At 43.9% G+C, this 19,078-nt stretch overlaps 1 protein-coding gene across 1 annotated transcript; it reads left to right on the top strand.

The window, feature by feature from the left end:
- The first annotated feature begins 1,370 nt into the window (after window positions 1-1,370).
- Window positions 1,371-18,857, top strand: avpr1aa (arginine vasopressin receptor 1Aa). The gene is made up of 3 exons (XM_048549211.2): window positions 1,371-2,295; window positions 16,080-16,279; window positions 18,573-18,857. Exons 1-3 carry the CDS (start codon window positions 1,371-1,373, stop codon window positions 18,588-18,590), a joined length of 1,143 nt encoding a protein of 380 aa, XP_048405168.1. The 3' UTR covers window positions 18,591-18,857.
- Window positions 18,858-19,078: the final 221 nt, after the last annotated feature.

Raw genomic sequence — 19,078 nt, forward strand, 5'->3', positions numbered from 1 at the left:
CCCCATTTTGAGGTCTTGTTCTGGCAGGACCCTACATATGAACACGTTTAGCTTCTAACACACACAAGTGAGCAAACACTGCTACCCAGACTGATAAATTCTTACACTCAACCAAAACAACAGGCTATCTAGTCATTATAGCTGATCCTGGGATCTTGCTGTGCAATCTGGCGTGCTACATTACAACACCGCCACAGTGCCGAAATACCTCAGTTACAACTAAATGTTTTGGGAATCCCATGGTTGGTGCTAATGGATCAGCATTTTTACCCAGAGGGTAGTACATGTGTGAAATGAGCTGCCAGAGGAAGTGGTGGAGGCTGGTACAATTACGGCATTTGAAAAGCATCTGGCTGGGTCTATGAGTAGGGAGGCCTTACAGGGATATGGGCCAAATGCTGATAAATGGGAGTAGATTTATTTAGGCATGGACGGAGTTACAGCGAAGGCTCTGTCCCCATACTGTACCACTCTATGACTGCAAGTCTGTTTTTTTCTGCTAACGTTTCGGGTCCGGTAATCCTTCTTCAGACGTGGTCACTGGACCCGAAACGTTAACTCTGTCTTATCTCTCCACACCTGTTGGGTTGCTTCCGATTTCCAGCATCCACTGTTCTTTGAGGGGTTTTCTTTCCGCTTCTCCAGTATGGGTATTTCCAGACATTTGAAAAGGCAGACAGGGGAGCGAAACATTTCTTTGAAAGCCTGCAGCTACAAAACGCACGCACACACGCAGACAAACAAGTACAGCATCGAATTGAAGGTCCAGTCAATCAGTTCGGTCTGCATGGGATGGCAGGACTGCTCTCTGGACGCTAGCCCGGGCTTCCACACTGGGTGTGAAAGCAAAGTTCAGTCAAATAGTTAGACAATTTCCTCCTCTGGGAGAAACATTACGGGGTCAGCAAAGAGCGGAAACTATTTCTCGTGGGGTAATTTTGCTTGCCCCTCCACCTGCAGCTCAAGATTGGAATTTTTAAGTGAAGAAAAGGACACGAGAAAAGATCTAACTGCAGTGAACTCCAAAGGAAGGGAATAAAAAGGATGATGTCGTGAGAAATAGCAGAGCGACCTTTCCAACTTGAGCAATTTAAGAACCACCTCCATTGACTTTTGGGTTTTTTTTAAGTCAGAAGTGGGAGTTGCATGGTGATGCAGTCGGATTGATGTCTTAACCTCCCCCTGGAGTGTAAATCTCTGTGAGATCTGCAGCCCCAGCCTGAGTGAGTTTCCAAGTCGGTTTTGCTGCCCAGTCTCTCTCTGTCTCTCTCTCACGCTGTCTCACCTTGCAGCCCCTCAACCCACCCACCCGCCCAGGGCTCTGTGTTCAGTTGTGTTTCGGTGGGGCTTTTGTTTGTTGGTTTGGCAGGATGCAAGCTCCAGCCGGCAGCAGCCCGGAGCCCCAGGTCGGTTCCTGCAACTCGAGTGTAACCTCCAGCTCGCTTCCGGCAGCGAACGCCACCAGCCTCTCCAACCTGACCGACCGGTTCGGCAGGAACGAGTCGCTAGCCCGCACCGAGATCTCGGTGCTGGGGGTCATCTTCGTGCTGGCGGTGCTGGGGAACGTGTTGGTGCTGTTAGCTCTGTGCAAGAGCCGCAGGAAGACCTCCAAGATGCACCTCTTCATCAAACACCTGAGCCTGACAGACTTGACGGTGGCTGTCTTTCAGGTCCTGCCCCAATTCATCTGGGACATCACCTACCGCTTCCAGGGCCCTGACCTCCTTTGTCGCCTGGTAAAGCACCTGCAGATTTTTGGCATGTTCGCCTCCACCTACATGATGGTCATAATGTCGGTGGACCGCTACATTGCCATCTGCCACCCCTTGAAAACCCTGCAGCAGAGGTCCTACCTGATGATCATTGGCACCTGGGTGGGCAGTTTCATCGTTAGCTGCCCTCAGTCCTTCATCTTCTCCCTGCGGGAGATCGAGGAGGGCTCCGGGGTCTACGACTGCTGGGCCAGCTTCATCTTCCCCTGGGGCATCCAGGCGTACATCACCTGGATCGCGCTGGGGGTCTTCGCTGCGCCAGTGCTTATCGTGCTGGTGTGTTACACCTGCATCTGCTACAGCATCTTCAAGAACGTCAAGTATAAGACCAAGGTTCCGTCCCACACCTCCTTCAGGAACGGCCTCATCACCTCCGGGGTCAGCAATGTCAACACCATCTCCAAAGCCAAGATGCGAACGGTGAAGATGACCCTGGTGATTGTCCTCGCTTATATTGTGTGCTGGGCCCCCTTCTTCACCGTCCAGCTGTGGTCTGTCTGGGACAAGAGCGCTCCCAAGGACGGTAGGTACACGTTATCCATTTGGCACAGGCCGTTCTCATTCAAAGGTGCCACCAGGGACCAGGCTCAAGAATCAGTGATACACTGCAACAGCTCTTGTGATACCGCGGTAGGGTCCCCAAACTCTGAGCCTGGGTTCAAGCCGGCACGGAGGCTCAGCGGATAGCACTGCTGCCCCACAGCACCAGCGTCCTGAGTTCAATTCCAGCCTCGGGCGACTGTCTGTGTGGAGTTTGCACATTCTCCCCGTGTCTGCCAGGGTTTCCTCTCACAGTCCAAAGATGTGCAGCTTAGGTGGATTGGCTAAATTGCCCGTGGTGTTCAGAGAGGCGTAGATTAGGTGGGTTATTTGGGGATGGGGCTGGGTGGGATGCTCTGAGGGTCGGTGCGGACTTGTTGGGCCGAAGGGCCTGTTTCCACACGGTAGGGAGTCTATAGCTCTAATGAGGTGTAATCACACCTATGAATAGGTTGCTTACATATGAAAAAAAAACTGAAGGCTCTTCTGATATGATTGTGGTATTCTCCTCTGAGCCAGCAAATTCGGGTTCGAGTCCCACATGGTCCAAACTAAAAACCGCAAGAACTATGAATGCTATAATTCTGGAACAAAAACGGGAATTGCTGGAAAAGCTCAGCAGGTTTGGCAGCATCAATGAAGAGAAAATCGGAGTTAACGCTTCGGATCCTTTGTCAGCGGACTTTTTTCTTCATAGATGCTGCCAGACCTGCTGAGCTTTTCCAGCACATTCTGTTTCTGTTTCCATCTGCTCCAAAGCTGTATAACAGCGTTTTTGAGTAGGTTGATTGGGAAACATTAAATAACTAACACTATTTACGTGAACCTTTGGATCCCCATCACCTAGAGCTGCTCGGCCAGTAGATACTGTTGAGTTTAACCTGAGAGTCATCTCTCACATTTCATTCGTTTCGCAGAATTGTTTCTTGGATTCTCCGACTTTTCCACCTTCCCGTTTTAATGAAAATTAACTAAGCATTCACCAATAATTAGATGTTAAAACTCCTTGTAGTGTTCAAATGCACATTAGTTAATAATAATAATGGTAGAATTTGCCAGTTAAACAAAATTTATGGGAGGGATTTGTTTCATTGATTTGGCGGGGTGCAAGTATCACTGGCTGGACCAGCATCTTTGATTATTAGTTTTAATCCTTAATCCATTCCTAATTGCCCATGAGAAGGTAGCGATGCCTGGTATTGAAGAAAGGATTTAATAATGTTCATTTAATGTACAGTTGCGTTTGAAAATGAGCTATACTATGTTGAAATTTGAACTGTAATAATTTTGTGAAGAGGCTGAAACACCGCCTTTATAAACTCGAGACTTGCTTTCTTTCCTGGCTGCTGTTCTGCATTCTGCACAATGTAAACTTGAGCTCATTCAAAACTGTACTGCTCCTGTCAAAACTGTCAAGTCCTGTTTAGCCTTCACTCGGGTGCTGACTTGTCTAAACTGGCTTCTGATCAAACAACATCTTGATTTTAAAATTCTCATCCTTGTTTCTAAATTCCGGCAGCCGTCCCCGTCTCTGCTGTCTCCTCCAGCGGCACAAACCTCCGACATCTTTGCGTTCCTCCGGATCTGGCCTCTTGCGTATTCGTGATTCTAACTACTCCACCATTGATAGCATTGTTCCAGGACCTTAAACCCTGAGCTTCGGCGAATTGTGGCAATCCAATCTCTCTACCTCACTGTCCTCCTTTAAGACGCGCCTGATAACACGTTTAATAGGGCTTTGTGGTCATCTACCCTTGAATCTTAACGATGTCATTTTTTGTTGTCATATTTTGTTTCACAGTGCTCCTGTGAAACACTGTTAGTTGCTTTATTACATTAACATTAAGTTGTTGATAACAGACTTTCCCTCGAGTGATTGACAATTAAATTTGTTCATTACCTGGAGGCAAATGCCTACTATCTTACTTCATGGCTGGGATTTGTCAGTGAGATTATAGAATTCTAATAACAGGGAAAAAATAGTGGTTCGTTTTTATATTTAGTTTTTGTACTTGAAATTGGTCCTTACTTTAGAGCAGTGGAAACTTGTCCACATTGGGGTTATGCTGCTGGTTCTGTGGTGCACTGTATTGAACTTACGAAAAGCCAAAATTCTTATGTCTGTATAATTAAATACGCGCAGACTGTGCAGGCAAACGTAAACGAAGATACATCTGTTCTGTTGGATCTTTGTTGACAGTAGGAATCTTTTTTTTATTAATTCCTAAGACATGGATGATGCTAGCAAAACCAACATTTACGCACATCCCTAATTGCACTTGAAAAGGTGCTGGTGAGCTACCTTCTAGATTAAAATAGACAAACTTAACAATTAAGATTCAACCATATTGTTCTCAGCTGGAGTCACATAAAGGCCAGTCTAAGTAAGGACGACAGAATTCCTTCCTGAAGAACATTAGAGAACGGATGGGTTCTCCACAACCTGTTTGATTCATAATCCCTATTGCAAAGATTGTTTCCTTTTTTTATTCTATAATTGGACAATTATGTGAATTTAAATGCTCAAACTGTGTGTGGGACTTGATCCCTCCAGGTAGTTAATCTAAAACTCTGGTTTACTCATCCAATATATCACAATGCAAGGAATGGGTGAGATCTTTGTACCTTACTTATTTAATGATTGAAATGTGTAACCATTCCAGTCTGTGTGAAATCCAAGCCATATTAAACTCCCTCCTCTATGATGTCTCACACTTCCCCTAAATAGTGACTTGGAATTGCAGTTGTTCTGTATCAGGCCAGAATCCGCATTGATGTGACCCATTAATGATTGTTTTCTATGCCTAAATAAGATGATGGTCATGCAGTATGTTTCTTTGTGGTTGATGGAAACTCACTGATGAAGCCACAAATGCAAGAACAGGAGCAGGGCATTTAGTCCCTCAAGCCTCTACTAGCATTCAAATCGATCATGGCTGATCGGCAGTGCAACTCCATTTATCTGCTTTAGCTCTGAAAGCTCTCGAAAAACTTACCCAACAACAATCTATTCAAAACAAGAACAGAACTTGCTGGAGAATCTCAACAGGCCTGACAGTATCTGTGGAGAGAAATCATAGGGAACATTTTGGGTCCAGTGACCCTTCTTCAAAACAGTCCATCCATCTCAGTTTTGCAAGCTCCAATTTCAAAGCTTTTAGGCAGAGAACTTCAGAATCCTACTTCTTTTTGCGGGAATAATTTTGCTTTACAAGAATTGCCAGTTAACTCAGTAAATCATTTACTGGAATCACTAAATGTAGGACTCGGAGCAAGGGACAAGAGAGAGATAAATATGACATCAAGTCGTAACAAGAAGGCAAACAGATGAGATTAGATATGATAAATGTGTCAAATCGATGCCAGCTGTGGGTAACGGAGGACTCTGAAGGAGATGGAGTAATTTTTTTGTGAAAAAGTACTGGTTAAATTGCAATCTGTAGAACTGATATTTCCATTTTGCAGCAATCAACTCTTTCAATTAATTGTGAAGGTCCTGCCTTCTCAACCTCTCCGCTCACCTGACGCATGGTGGCCCTCAAGTTAAACCATCATCAGATGCTCCTCTGTAATGAGACAGCATCCTTGTGGTCCTCTGAGACTTTACCCTTTACTTCAATTAATTAACACAATTAATGAATGTGGCTGCCATCAGTTATAAGCCACTTAAGACCAAAGAATTTGGGTGGAGTAGTGACATAGTTATTCCGAGATCAGCTGTCATGCATGGATTATGCCGCATTTGTTGATGCAGGAAGTTAAAGAAAATAATGAAAATTGATAAATCCATTCAGTCAGGATATTTAAGGAAAGTAAAATTGTATCTGTATCTGAATACACTGTAAGTTTCAGCATTTTGACATTATATTCTTTGAGAAGAGATAGAGAATTGTCTGTGGGTAACCCCATACCTTAAAGGTAATGGGAGATGTGGTGGTTTTGTGGTAATGTCAGTAAACTGGTAATCTAGAATGGCAGGTTGGCAATCTGGGGACATGGATCCAAATATCACATTAGCAAAGGTGAAGTGCATAAGACAACGCTGAAGTATTTGCATTCATCTTTAACAAAAATGCTATATGAATCCATCCCAGCCTCCTGCTGACGTCCACAGCATCAGTGTCTTCAATGAATTGACACCATATGATACCGAGAAATGGCTGAATGCATTGAATCCAGCAAAGGCATCAGGCCCTGCCTAATTTTGGCAATAGTACTGTAGCCTTGGCCAAACTGTTTGAGTGCAGTTACAATACAAGCATTTAGTTTTTTTTTAAATCAACCTGTTCACACACTCTGGGTCAAGTGGAATCTGAACCTGGACTGAACCTTCTTTTCTGAAGAAGGGTCCCAACCCGAAACATCAAGCTTTTCTGTTCCTCTGATGCTGCTTGGCCCGCTGTCTTCATCCAGCTTCACACTGTGTTATCTCTGAACCTGGGCTTCCTGGCTCAGAGGCAGAACAATACCACTATACCACTACAGCCCCACCATCTTCTCCAGGGCACTTATGAATGGACAATAACTGCTGACCTAGCCAGTGATGTTCACATTCTGGAACAAAAAAAAGAAGGTTATGTGTTGAAGCTGCAATTTAGAGGTTGATGTGCATAATTTGAGTTGAAAGTCCTGTTTAAATACTGAGGAAGCGTCGCATGCTCAGAGGCTCCATCCTTTAGTGTGATGTTAAGCAATGACCCTGTCTTCCCTCTTGGATGTCTGTTCATGATTCCATGGCACTATTGGCAGAGAAGTAGCTTCGATTAGTTTTGCTAGTATTTTTCCCTCAACCAATATTGCTAAAAAAGATGATCCAGTTGTTACCAACTGACTATTTATAGAACTTTGCTATACACAGCTGCCACGTTTCCTGCATTACAACAGTGAGTATACTTAAATTATTTCATAAAGCACTCCTAGTTGCTCTGTAAATGAAATACATTTTTTTCTCCTTCATTACAGTGCATAATACATTAATTATAAAAGCCCGTGCAGTTAATATCATTAAAACAGCCACAGGGATCAACCTAGTTAGCAAGAGCAGGAGCAAATATTACTCAATATCAAGAATCCACCTGGATGGAAGAACAAAGTGTCCTTGTGCAATGATGATGGCTTTAAAAGAAAGTGTAGTGAACTGACAACCTAGTTGCACGATGAGACTCCTAGGAACAAACTTTCAGGTCATGTCATTAGTAATAATTGGTGGAATATAGCCAAAGAAATCATAAAAGCTAACAATCATTGAAAAAGGCCAAGTGGGAAATCAGAAACCAAAAGTATGAAAGAAAATCCACTCGTGAAAATAACTTAAATAAGTAATATGCAAAACAAGAAGTTCAGTTTCGTTTATTTTATTTCAGTGAGATAGGACCTCAGAGTTTTTGGCACAACTGTAGCTAACTTAGCCTTACCTGATTATGCTGGGAAGATGTTACTTGCTGGTCTTCCAGCTGAAAGAACTGGCCCTGACCGAGTGTTGCAGACTGTCGCACTCCGAGGTCCAGGACAATGTGCTGAGGGACGCGCTAAATCTTGGGGCAGCTGCTGCCAAGGCGCGGTGGGGAAAGACCACCGTATGAAACAAACCCCTCAACCAGAATAGAAAAAAGGGCCCTATCTGGTAACTGGGCCCAGGTGGCGCCTTCCCCAACTGGTCAGGGAGCCAAAGGGGACTGTGCGGGGAGACGACTGCCGGGGTATTTTCTTTGCTTTGTTTTTTTCTTTGTTTTGTTTTTTTCTTTAGTTGGTGTATGTACCCCTTGGGTAACCCGGAGCAGCTTGCATGACTGGGTAGGTGTATAAATGTTTTACTTTTTGTACATTCTATGAATAAAGTATATTTTTTTCAAATAAAAACAAAGAGAAGATGTTACTTGCTGGTCTTCCAGCTGAAAGAACTGGCCCTGACCGAGTGTTGCAGACTGGCGCACTCCAAGGTCCAGGACTACTTGCTGAGGGACGCGCTAAAGCTTGGGGCAGCTGCCGCCAAGGCGCGGTGGGGAAAGACCACCGTATGAAACCCCCTCATCCAGAATAGAAAAAAGGGCCCTATCTGGTAACTGGGCCCAACTGGCGCCTTCCCCAACTGGTCAGGGGGTCAAGGGGGACCATGCAGGGAGATGATCGCCGGGGTTTTTCTTTTGTTTTTGCTTTTTTCTTTTAGTTTGTGTACGTACCCCCAGGGTAACCCGGATCCTGCCTCTTTGACTTGTCTGTCTCCTCTCACCCTATCTTCTCCTTCATCCGTCTCCTATCCACCTCCCACTGTCTCCCTATTTATTTCAGAATCCCCATTCCCTGCCCCATTTCTGAAGAAGAGTCCTGACCCAAAACATCAAGCTTTCGTCCTCCGCTGATGCTGCTTGGCCTGCTGTGTTCATCCAGCTTCACACTGTGTTATCTCAGATTCTCCAGCATCGGCAGTTCCTACTATCTCTGTAATAATTTGGTGTCTTGTGTTTGCCGAAAAAACCAAGAATTAACTCCACCTGGAGCATGTTCAGATCCTTACCATGTCAGCAGCAATTTGAAATGTCAGGTGTATCAGTTCCAGAGTATCATTTTACAGTAATAGAGTCATAGAGCTGTACAGCACAGAAACAGACCCTTTGGCCCAACTTACCCATGCTGACCAGCCATCCTAAATTAATCAGGTCCCATTTGCCAGCATTTGGCTGATATCCCTCTAAACCATCATCCTCCACCCCATTCATTTACCCATCCAGATGCCTTTTAAATGTTGTAATTGTACCAGCCTCCATCACTTCCTCTAGCAGCTCATTCCATACTCGCACAACCCTCTGCATGAAAAAATACCCCTCAGGTCTCTTTTAAATCTTTTCCCTCTCACCTTAAACCTCTAGCTTTGGGCTCTGCTACCCTGGAGAAAAGATCTTGCCTATTTACCCTAACCATGCCCCACATGATTTTATAAATCTCTAAAAGGTCACCCCTCAGCTTCTGACACTCCAGGGAAAATAGCCCCAGCCCATTTAGCCTCTCTCTATAGCTCAAACCCTCAATCCCTGACAACATCCTTGTAAATCTTATCTGAGCCCTTTCAAGCTTGACAACATCCTTTCTATAGCAGGGAGACCAGAATTGAATGCAATATTCCAAAAGTGGTCTGTTCTTTCCACACATTTCCCAGATGGAATGAAAAGTGTTTTTTTTCTAAGCGCTACTGAAGTTCCACCCGATCATACTGACAAATATTCTGGATAACGTTAAAAACACATATCTGTTAGGAATTCACACCTCTGTGCAATAAACAAGTTGGCATTTACTCAGTTTTATGAGAAAGATTCATGGGAATTACGGCAGTTCCTTGTTAACTTTCCATCTGTATTCCCAATTTTTTTTATTAGCTTCTGAATTGTTGCCATGACATGATGCCAATCTTCAGTCTTGGAGGAATTTGGAGCTAATTTTCAGACAACTTGGGTCCAGTTGTTTTGAGGGTTCTCTTGGGAGAGTAGAAAATTTACAGGTTGAAACAACTATTTAAATGTTTTTTTTTAAAAAAGCAAGAAACACATAAAATAGCTGGAGCCAGTTACATTAAATTCATAATGGGAGCTCAAGCTAAGTAAGAAGTGCTTATAACTTTGCTATTAATTTTGTAATTGCATTTTTAGATGTTTTGCTTTTTAGATTAATGCTGCACTGCATATAAGTGAGCACTTGCAAATGTTATCCTTCCCAGGCGAAACAACCCCCAATACAACAGTGAGGTGACAGGTATCAGTTTGGTTCAAATATTAACCCTCTCATTACTTAGTCAGGATAGCATAGGTTCAAATACCCACTTGTGGACTGGAGTGTGAAATCTAAGCTGTCACTTTACACTATTGAGGAGTGCTCCATTTTCTTTCAGATGACTTTCTGATTGTTCTGGCGGATGTAAAGGTTTTCCCGCTGTTATGATCATGCTAATCCTTCAACTATCAACAATTGCCAAGCTGGTTGCTCGCCTTGCTGTGTGCTGAGTGAACACTATGTAATAACTGCAAGTGCATGTCAAGCAATGAAACATTTTCATATGTTTTGTGTTTGTGAAAGGTGCTGTACAAATGTAAGTTTCCTTTCATGGGCATATTCACTTCTATGAAGGCTTAGTTCCAAACATTACCCACTTTTCCAGTGCCCGGAATGCACTACCAGATGGGGTGAGAGAAGCAGATACAATAGGAACATTTAAAAGGCATCTTGACAGATAGATGGATAAGTATGGAATAAATGGATATGGACTACAAAGAAGTAAAATATTTTTACTTTAGACAGACATTATGTGTTTGCGCAGGCTTGGTGTGCCAAAGGACCTGTTCCTGATGTGCTGTCCTTTCTTTTGTTTTCATTTTAGTAAAGTATGCCCTGTGTATGCAGGCTAGTGATGTTCTCCTGATAGCTCTGTGACTTAATTAACTGTAATATTAGATTGATCCATGCATACAGTAGGTATGGCTTTAAAATTAACAACAGATGGAAGTTGCTAAGAATTTGAAGTTCTACAAGAGCCATTGACGTTCCAAGGTTTAAATCTGCGCCACAAGAACTAACTGATGAGATGGCCCTTTCTCTGTACATGCAGTAAGAAATAAAGTAGGCTGAAGGAGAAATGGAGTCGCTATCATTTCAGTGGAATCTCAGACACAGTTTCTGCCAATCCAGTCCGAAGTCACCCAGCCCTTGCTATCTATGACAATGAGAGGAATGGCAGCATTTTCAGCAAATTGGGCACAAGTCCTCAGTACATCTACTGAGCACCTTCTTCCTGCAATTATAGTTTTTGCTCCCAGGAAAGTTATCAACTGCTGAATGGAATACCCCAAATCTGTGCAGGCCCAAAAGACATTGTTACACCATCCGGCATCATGTCACGGTCACAAACGAGGTTCAGTCACTGACCCGCCCCATTCTGGGGCCGTGGTTACTACCATTTTCTCGCCCATTGCACACTTTTGATTTTCAGCAAGATGGAAGGATATCAGAGTGTTCCTCAGCAAGTGACTTCCAGATTCCACCCATGTGTATTGATTAGCCCCTGAATAGCCACATCTCCTTGCTAATAGGCCAACCTATAAACCTCATAGACTTCTAGGTCCCTGATCATCCCAGCGACATTGCCCTGCACCCTGCCTACATCTTCCACCCAGCCCCTCACATAAGGTGACCATGTCAGGTGTGGTCACGCACTGCCCACCCTTTGAAGCCAGGGTATTCCTGAGTGCTGATGAGCCCCTCCTACATTCCTCCTTTCCCGGCACACTTTACTGCATCCCTGTGTTGCAAATATTGTTGCCTCCTTTAAAATTGTAATTGCCCCTTCCCCAGAGCCCGCATCTTCTAGCTCCGAAGGCTGACCTGCCTCATGTCATTCCCACAGCAACACCTGCCCTTGTCTCTCCACCACCTCCCTTGCTCCTTAGTTTCTGTGGGTGGGCCCAACAGACTGATCATGATTCTTGCAGAACCTGATCAGACAATCCTGGATGAGCAGTGCCCTGACCCCTGGCTGATGGATGCACATTTCCTGGTCTGTATGTGCTCTATCCCAGACTGGCTGCTACAGACCCATAGGACTGACCATGATCTGCTCCCTGGACTACAGAGGCACTGACCCCCTGACCAAGATCATCTTGAATTGTGTCCAAACCATGTCCAATCCTTTGGACTGGTATCAGAGGGTGCCCTTGACTTACTGTGCAGGGACCCCCTGACTGATAGGTGCCTCATGGATTTCAGTGAGAAACACTTTGAGACGTGGCTGCCTGCTTGCTGCATATGCAATGTGTTTACGGCATAAGCTGCTGGGAAATGGAGTGTTGTCTGAGATTGGTATGTCCCCATGGCAAGCTGTCCACTCCCTTGACTGAGGACTGCTGACCAGCAGGGCAAGTTGCTTGGCTGTGTAATTGTGCTAGTTGGCAGCAAGGCAAGGCTGGTGCTAGAAAGATGCAAGCAGGGTTTTTCTGGGTTTTGGTTGACCTGGGATCTCCTCCTGGTGTCCTCCTGTGGAAGTATCTCCATTATCCCTCCATCTTGGGTGGCGGCATTGGAAGGCAAGCCAGGGCCCACACCCGGCGACTCGAAGCCAGGAGACCATTGCTTGACTTGAAGGCAAGACCTATCTGTCAATGTCCAGCATCGGAGGAATGTGGGACAGTCTCCAGCTCAGAGGTGACGGGAAAGGAGCGCCAGAGCCTGGGGATAATGTCAGACGGTGGCAACTGAAGTAATAGATAGAGTGAAGTCTACAGACAGGGAGAGATGAACTTTTGAAGTTGTTTCAGCCCAAGTAATGTCAGTGCAATATCAATTTATTCAGTATTCCACCATTTATGCAATTTTTTTCAGTAATTTATTCTGTGATCCAAGGTGGTGCCAGAACGTGGTGACATTATACACATTTCACTGTACCTGGGTACAAGTGACAATATTAAATAAATCTGAATCTAAGATTCAAAGTGAGTGAGCACTAAGAGAGCGGGCATGCACCCCTGAGATTTAGCTCAGTCTATTCTTTGAACAGGTGCCTGCCCCTGCATGCAAAATGTCCCCAAGGCAGGCCTTCACTGCTGTTTGCTAGTATCTCCTGCTTCTAGGGGGTCCTGCCAATATATCAGAGATGACATGGTGATGGTGCTAGGTTGACAGATGGCAGATGCCAATATTCATCAATAAAGGGAGTGTGTGCAGGTGGTGCCCACATGGCATAACCTGGGTTGCAATTTGTTGGAGGTCATTCAGATCAAGCAGTGAGCTGACTATGCCGTGCCTCCATTCTGGTTTCCATGCCGCGGTTTCTTGACCTTGAACTTGTTTAGTAAGTTTGGTGAGATAGAAAGTTGATTATTAATAGAGCAGTTTGTGATGGCAATAGGACGTTTTAACAAGCAGTAAAGCCCCTGAAATGGCAACTTGCTTCTGCCTCGCGAGAATCTCGACTCTCTGCTTATAAGAAACGTAAAGGATGGAGCAACCTTCACTGATGCCAAGATGGGTATTGCTGGACTTTGTGCCCAATTCTGCCGCACATCTCACCATAGTCCACATCACCCAGACTCCTAAAACATTCTGCTCCAAGACACTGTCTGGTGTCTCACCCAATTGACCATGAGTCTTATCTGAACCTTGACTGTGAATACCAGTCTTGAAATACTTAATCTAGCCTTGTTCTGTCTTCATCTATCATTCTCCTATTTACAATATCAATAGGTATTACAACCGATATCTCCAATGGAAACTTTGGCTGATTTTCTTGTCCTCGCCAGAAGTTTTCAGAGGCCAATTTAGTTTCCTCGGCCTGTTAGGGTTCACATGTGTCTTTTAAAACATGTCCAGCTGAATGAACCACATAAATAATCCTCCTCTGCTTCTTGTTCCTCAGGCTTCTTTGTCAGGTCTGTCCACACTTTGACTATCTCCGTCATGTCGGTATAGGCATGTGGGCTGAAGGGCCTCTTTCTGTGTTAAATGACTCTATGACTATCTAACTGCCTTTACCCTGCCTCATTCCTGTAGATGCAAAATTGGCCACCTCTACCCTTTGTTTCTAAAAACAGAGGGTCACAAACTAGGTGAAACTAGAGTTTGCACTTACTCCTACTTTTGTACTTCATCCCCTTTCTAAAAATGTTTTTATTCCTGTAGCACAGACGAGACTGAATGCAGCTGGAAAGATTATTTTTTGCTGAACGATCTCTTCCAGCCTGTGAGAGCCCCTAGGCAACTCCCTGTTTAGGTCTACCTCCCATTTTAAGTCTCTCTGTGTAGTGCATCGTGCATTTTTACATTTTAGCTGAACGTTTAAGCTTGTCGGATTTGAATATGATTCACATTAAACCCACTGTTCTGACGTTCTTCAATGGCATGTGTTGATAATTAAGGGTGAATGAACAAGAGCCAAGAATTCTTTGAAAGTGGCCTTTGAAGGTGGACAGGGTGGTGAGGGAGGCGTTTTGGCTTGCTTGTCTTGGTTGGACAGAACGTTGAGTATAGGAGTTGGGATATCATGTTATGGCTGTACAAGACATTGGTGAGACCACTTTTGGAGTACTGTGTCCAGTTCTGGTCACCCTGCTGTAGGAAGAATATCAGTAAATTGGAAAAGGTGCAGAAAAGATTGACAAGAATGTTATCAGGACTGGAGGGTTTAAATTATAAGGAGAGGCTGGATTGGCTTGGGTGTTTTCCCTAGAATGTAGGAATCAAGGGGTGACCTTCTAGCGGTTTATACAATCATGAGGGGCATAGACAAGGTGAATAGCCAAGGTCTTTTCCCCAGTGTAAGGGAATTCAAAACTGGATGGCATAGTTTTGAGGTGAGAGGGGAAAGATTTGAAAGGGACCTGAGGGGCAACTTTTTCACACAGAGGGTGGTGTGTATATAGAATGAACTACCAAAGGAAAGAAATTTGGACAGGTATATGATTTGGAAAATTTTCGAGGCATACAGGTCAGATGTTGGCAAATGAGGCTAGTTTGATTTGGGAAACTTGGTTGGTCTGTTTCCATGCTATAAGACTCTCCTCTATCCCTCACTGAGATCAGCTGATGGAGCAGCATTGACTCTGAAACTTTCTTCACCTTCCTAGAGAAATCGGACCTATCAATACTTCAGTATTCTTTCTAACTTAACAGGACAATATTGACCCTGCATCAGAAGAGCTCGCACGCAAAATCTTCCCTTGTTTCTTTCACTGCACAGAGGCTCAGCAAACAGCCAAGCACCTTATTTCCAGACTGGAGCCTGAACCATGAGCGCACTGCTCTCTGCATATTTGTCGCTCACTGAACAAACTTGTTGAGCCAGGGGCTAGGTCTTATGTAAGCGGAATTAGACTGTTTCCTTTTACATGGCATTATTGTTCATGTAGATCATAGAACTGCAGGGAACGTACAGCTCAGGAAAAGACTATTGGGCTCAGCTTTTCGCTTGTGCTCAACACAAACCTTCTCAAACCCCTCTTTATCTCAACCTATCAGTATAATCATGTGCTGCTTTATCCCTTAAATGCTTCTTGGCTTCACCTTCGCCATCTCAACAACTTCTTTTTGAGTAAGTCACTCTCATCTCATAATCTCAAAGTAAGGAATTCTTCCATTTAAGCCAGAAATGAGGAGGAATTCCTTCTGTCACAGGGTATTGAATCTGGAACTCTTTCCTACGGAAAGCAGCAGAGACTGGGCCATTAAATGTATTCAAGGTTGAGATAGACAGATTTTTAATCAGGAAGGGAATCAAGGGTTATGGAGTAAAGGTAGGAAAGTGCAGTTGAGGATTGTCAGATCATCTATGATTCATAGGAGCAAGAGTAGGCCACTCATCCCATCAACTCTGTTCTGCCGTTCAGTGTATCACGGCTGTTCTGTGGCCTAACTACATACATCTGCCTTTGGCCCATATCCCTTAATATCTTTGCTTAACAAAAAATTATCTATCTCAGATTTAAAAGGAAACTGGCTGATTACTGCATCAACTGTGGTTTGTGGAGTTCCAAACCTCTCCCATCCTTTGTGTGTAGAAGTGCTTCTTCTTGAACGGTCTGGCCCTAATTCTCAGACTATACCCGTCCCCAGTTCTAGAATCTCCAACCAGTGGAAACAGTTCCTATTGAATGGCAGAACATGCTCAACGCACTGAGTGGCCTACTCATGCTCCAAATTTCAATGCTTCGAGATACATTGATGGGTGGGCATATTGGACACTGCTTTAATGATATCCAAGCCAAGATTAATGACTTTTGTTGCTGTGCTTTGCAGATTCTACAGACACTGCATTTACCCTCACCATGCTGCTTGGAAGTCTGAACAGCTGCTGCAACCCATGGATCTACATGTTCTTCAGTGGCCACCTCCTGAGCGATATCATCCATGTTTTTCCCTGTTGCCACAAAATTACCCGAAAGCTGAAGAAGGAAGATTCAGAAACCAGCATTAAGAGGCACACTCTGCTGACAAAGGTCAGCCACAGGAGCCCAACATTCAGCTCATACAATTGGAAGGACAATGACACATCCCCTCAGTCATTACAGACAATGCCAGTGGAGACCTGAGGCAACCTGGTTGTTGACTACACTCCCCTCCACCCCCATTAAACCATTACTGTTACTTAAATGCACTGCGACTGAGATCGCGATCAAAGATCTGATTATCCAAAGCTTACCCTTACATTCATAGCACTTTGCTGACCTGAGTGGAAAGGAGGGACATCAGCTTAAGTGTGACCAGGTACTGGATGGCATCAATCCAATTAAAACCCAAAAGTGTGGCATCTATTTTTGTTGATTTTTGTTTTTCCAGTAGGAATGAAATAATTAGGTTTGCGGCCATTGCATACAAAAGCTGGTGATCAGACTGTGGATGAATAAAAACACTCAGCACATGTGCCATCTTTCAAATGGATAGCATATCAATTATACATCTGAATGTAAAATGGTGAAACTTATATAGCACTAAGTTATATTTCATCCAATACATGGCATTGATTTGAAAACTCTAAAGGAATATTTTGAGATGTTGGAATATACTTATTATCTAATTATTTGATAATGGTTAATTGGCAACAATTCTGATTTTGCAACCACGCCATGCCAATGGCAATGACAATTCCCTAGCACTTGGTTCAAGTGGTAGTCATTAAGTGTGACCTACCCTGACCCTTGATGGTCGGTTATTCCATCATGGATGCTCAATGCCCAATGCCAATCATGCCTACATCAGCTAAGCCCCAAAACATGCATTCTATCAGGGATGGCAAGATAGCAACTACGATATTCTAATCTGGCTAGGAGCATCAAACTCATAGGAACAAGCCTTCTGGTTCGGTATCGAATGGTGTAGTGCATTTTCCTAGAGAGTATACTGTGGGAAGCTTTGAATGTTTTAACATAGTTGATCACAGCAACAATTCATATAAACAGGCATTGCTGAAAACCTATGGATTTCAATGTTATTTTCGAGCTGGTGTTGCTAACTGATTATTTAGTGGTATTGATGAGTTTTAGTCCCCTGCTTGTGATACTGCCGTCATTGGCAGGATTTTCTGTTGCTGGCATTCTATTATGTGGCCTAGACTGATCAACCAATTCTCCATTCTGTTGCTGACATAATTCACCACTTACTGAATTCTGGGGAAGATGTTTTGGTGGAGACAGATGGTTACAGATAAAAGATAAATCATAAGGAAATATAAATATAAAGTCAGAGAAAGGAAAATATAAACCTTCAGATGGAGCATGATATAATCTTTGGGGATATCTAAAAGGAGAGAACAGGATGAAATACCTACGCTAAAATAAATAATAAACATTGGAATAGCCTGGGAGAGGGCAGTTGGCTGACATAGAGTTTACAACTTAAAAAGTGACTCACTCATAGTGGGACAAAATGGTAGATGTAGATTGAACCTTAATGATCCGGCATGACTCAACGGTATAAATAGGAATTAAGTCGGGACTATTGGTAGATGAGAGAAAACAAAATATTAACATTGCATCCCAAAACCAGTCCAACCTGTCTCTGCCTCCCTAACCGGTTCTTCCTCTCACCCATCCCTTCCTCCCACCCCAAGCCGCACCCCCCGCTACCTACTAACCTCATCCCACCTCCTTGACCTGTCCGTCTTCCCTGGACTGACCTATCCCCTCCCTACCTCCCCACCTACACTCTCTCCACCTATCTTCTTTACTCTCCATCTTCGGTCCGCCTCCCCCTCTCTCCCTATTTATTCCAGTTCCCTCCCCCCATCCCCCTCTCTGATGAAGGGTCTAGGCCCGAAACGTCAGCTTTTGTGCTCCTGAGATGCTGCTTGGCCTGCTGTGTTCGTCCAGCCTCACATTTTATTAACATTGGACCCCAGTTGACTTGGATACCGTGATGCTGTTACATTGTGGTAGATGATGTTTCATGGACATCTCCATTACCTTAATTGGCGTGTGCCATCAGGACCAAAGGTCCTGCAAGAAGGTTGCAGGAGTAAATAGATCACCCATGGGCATCCACTCTTTGGAAATTCAGAGCAGCATTAATAGAGACCTGGGAACCGGTCATTGAGCTCACACTCTAGTCATGTTGGAGGCATAGGAAATTTATAGCACAGAAAGGTGACCATTCAGCCCATTGTGTCTTTGCCAGGATGTAGGGAATAGATATTTAAGGGAGCAAAGGAAGTAGATATTTTGCAGTAATGTAGAAAAGAAGAAACAAAAATGTCCATGTGTGGCTCAGTAATGAAGTCTGTGTATCTTTCTTTAGATCATCAAAAAATTGTAATCTGCCCGTCCACCACCACACAGTCCTTGGAAACTATGTAAATAAGTCAAGAAGTACAAGTGCGATTGAAAAGTCTTGAATGAAGTATGTTTAATGTTTTATTCTAAAGTGCAAATCTGCAAAGTAATCGCCCCATTAAAGTGTTTGTTTTTCAAGAATCCTCTTATTAGCCCTACCCTTCGCCCCCAACCCACCTCCCCATGCTTCCCTCTGTGGGAAAATATGTGTCGAATAATTTTGTAATTCGTTCTTTAAGCTGCCTTTAACCATCTGGATAACGTTAATAAAGTTTGAGGACAACTTATTTTGGAGTCTTTTTCCATTGGTATTTCACGACTGTGATTAAAAATATTTATTTGGTTTTATCTGCAGCTTCACTGTAATGCCACAGTTATTAACAGCTCTAATCACTCACAAGCTATAAAATAAAGCAGTTGGAAAACATAAGAAGTGTTAACAGAGCTCAAACAGACCATGAAAGTCGCTAA

Source organism: Stegostoma tigrinum, chromosome 18 (genome assembly GCF_030684315.1).
Source record: "Stegostoma tigrinum isolate sSteTig4 chromosome 18, sSteTig4.hap1, whole genome shotgun sequence".
NCBI lineage: Eukaryota > Metazoa > Chordata > Chondrichthyes > Orectolobiformes > Stegostomatidae > Stegostoma > Stegostoma tigrinum.

Coding starts and splice junctions, on each gene's coding strand:
- avpr1aa (XM_048549211.2), top strand. CDS start 1,371: ATGCAAGCTCCAGCCGGCAGCAGCCCGGAGCCCCAGGTCGGTTCCTGC. Junction 2,296..16,079: donor CAAGAGCGCTCCCAAGGACG/GTAGGTACACGT, acceptor TGTGCTTTGCAG/ATTCTACAGACACTGCATTT.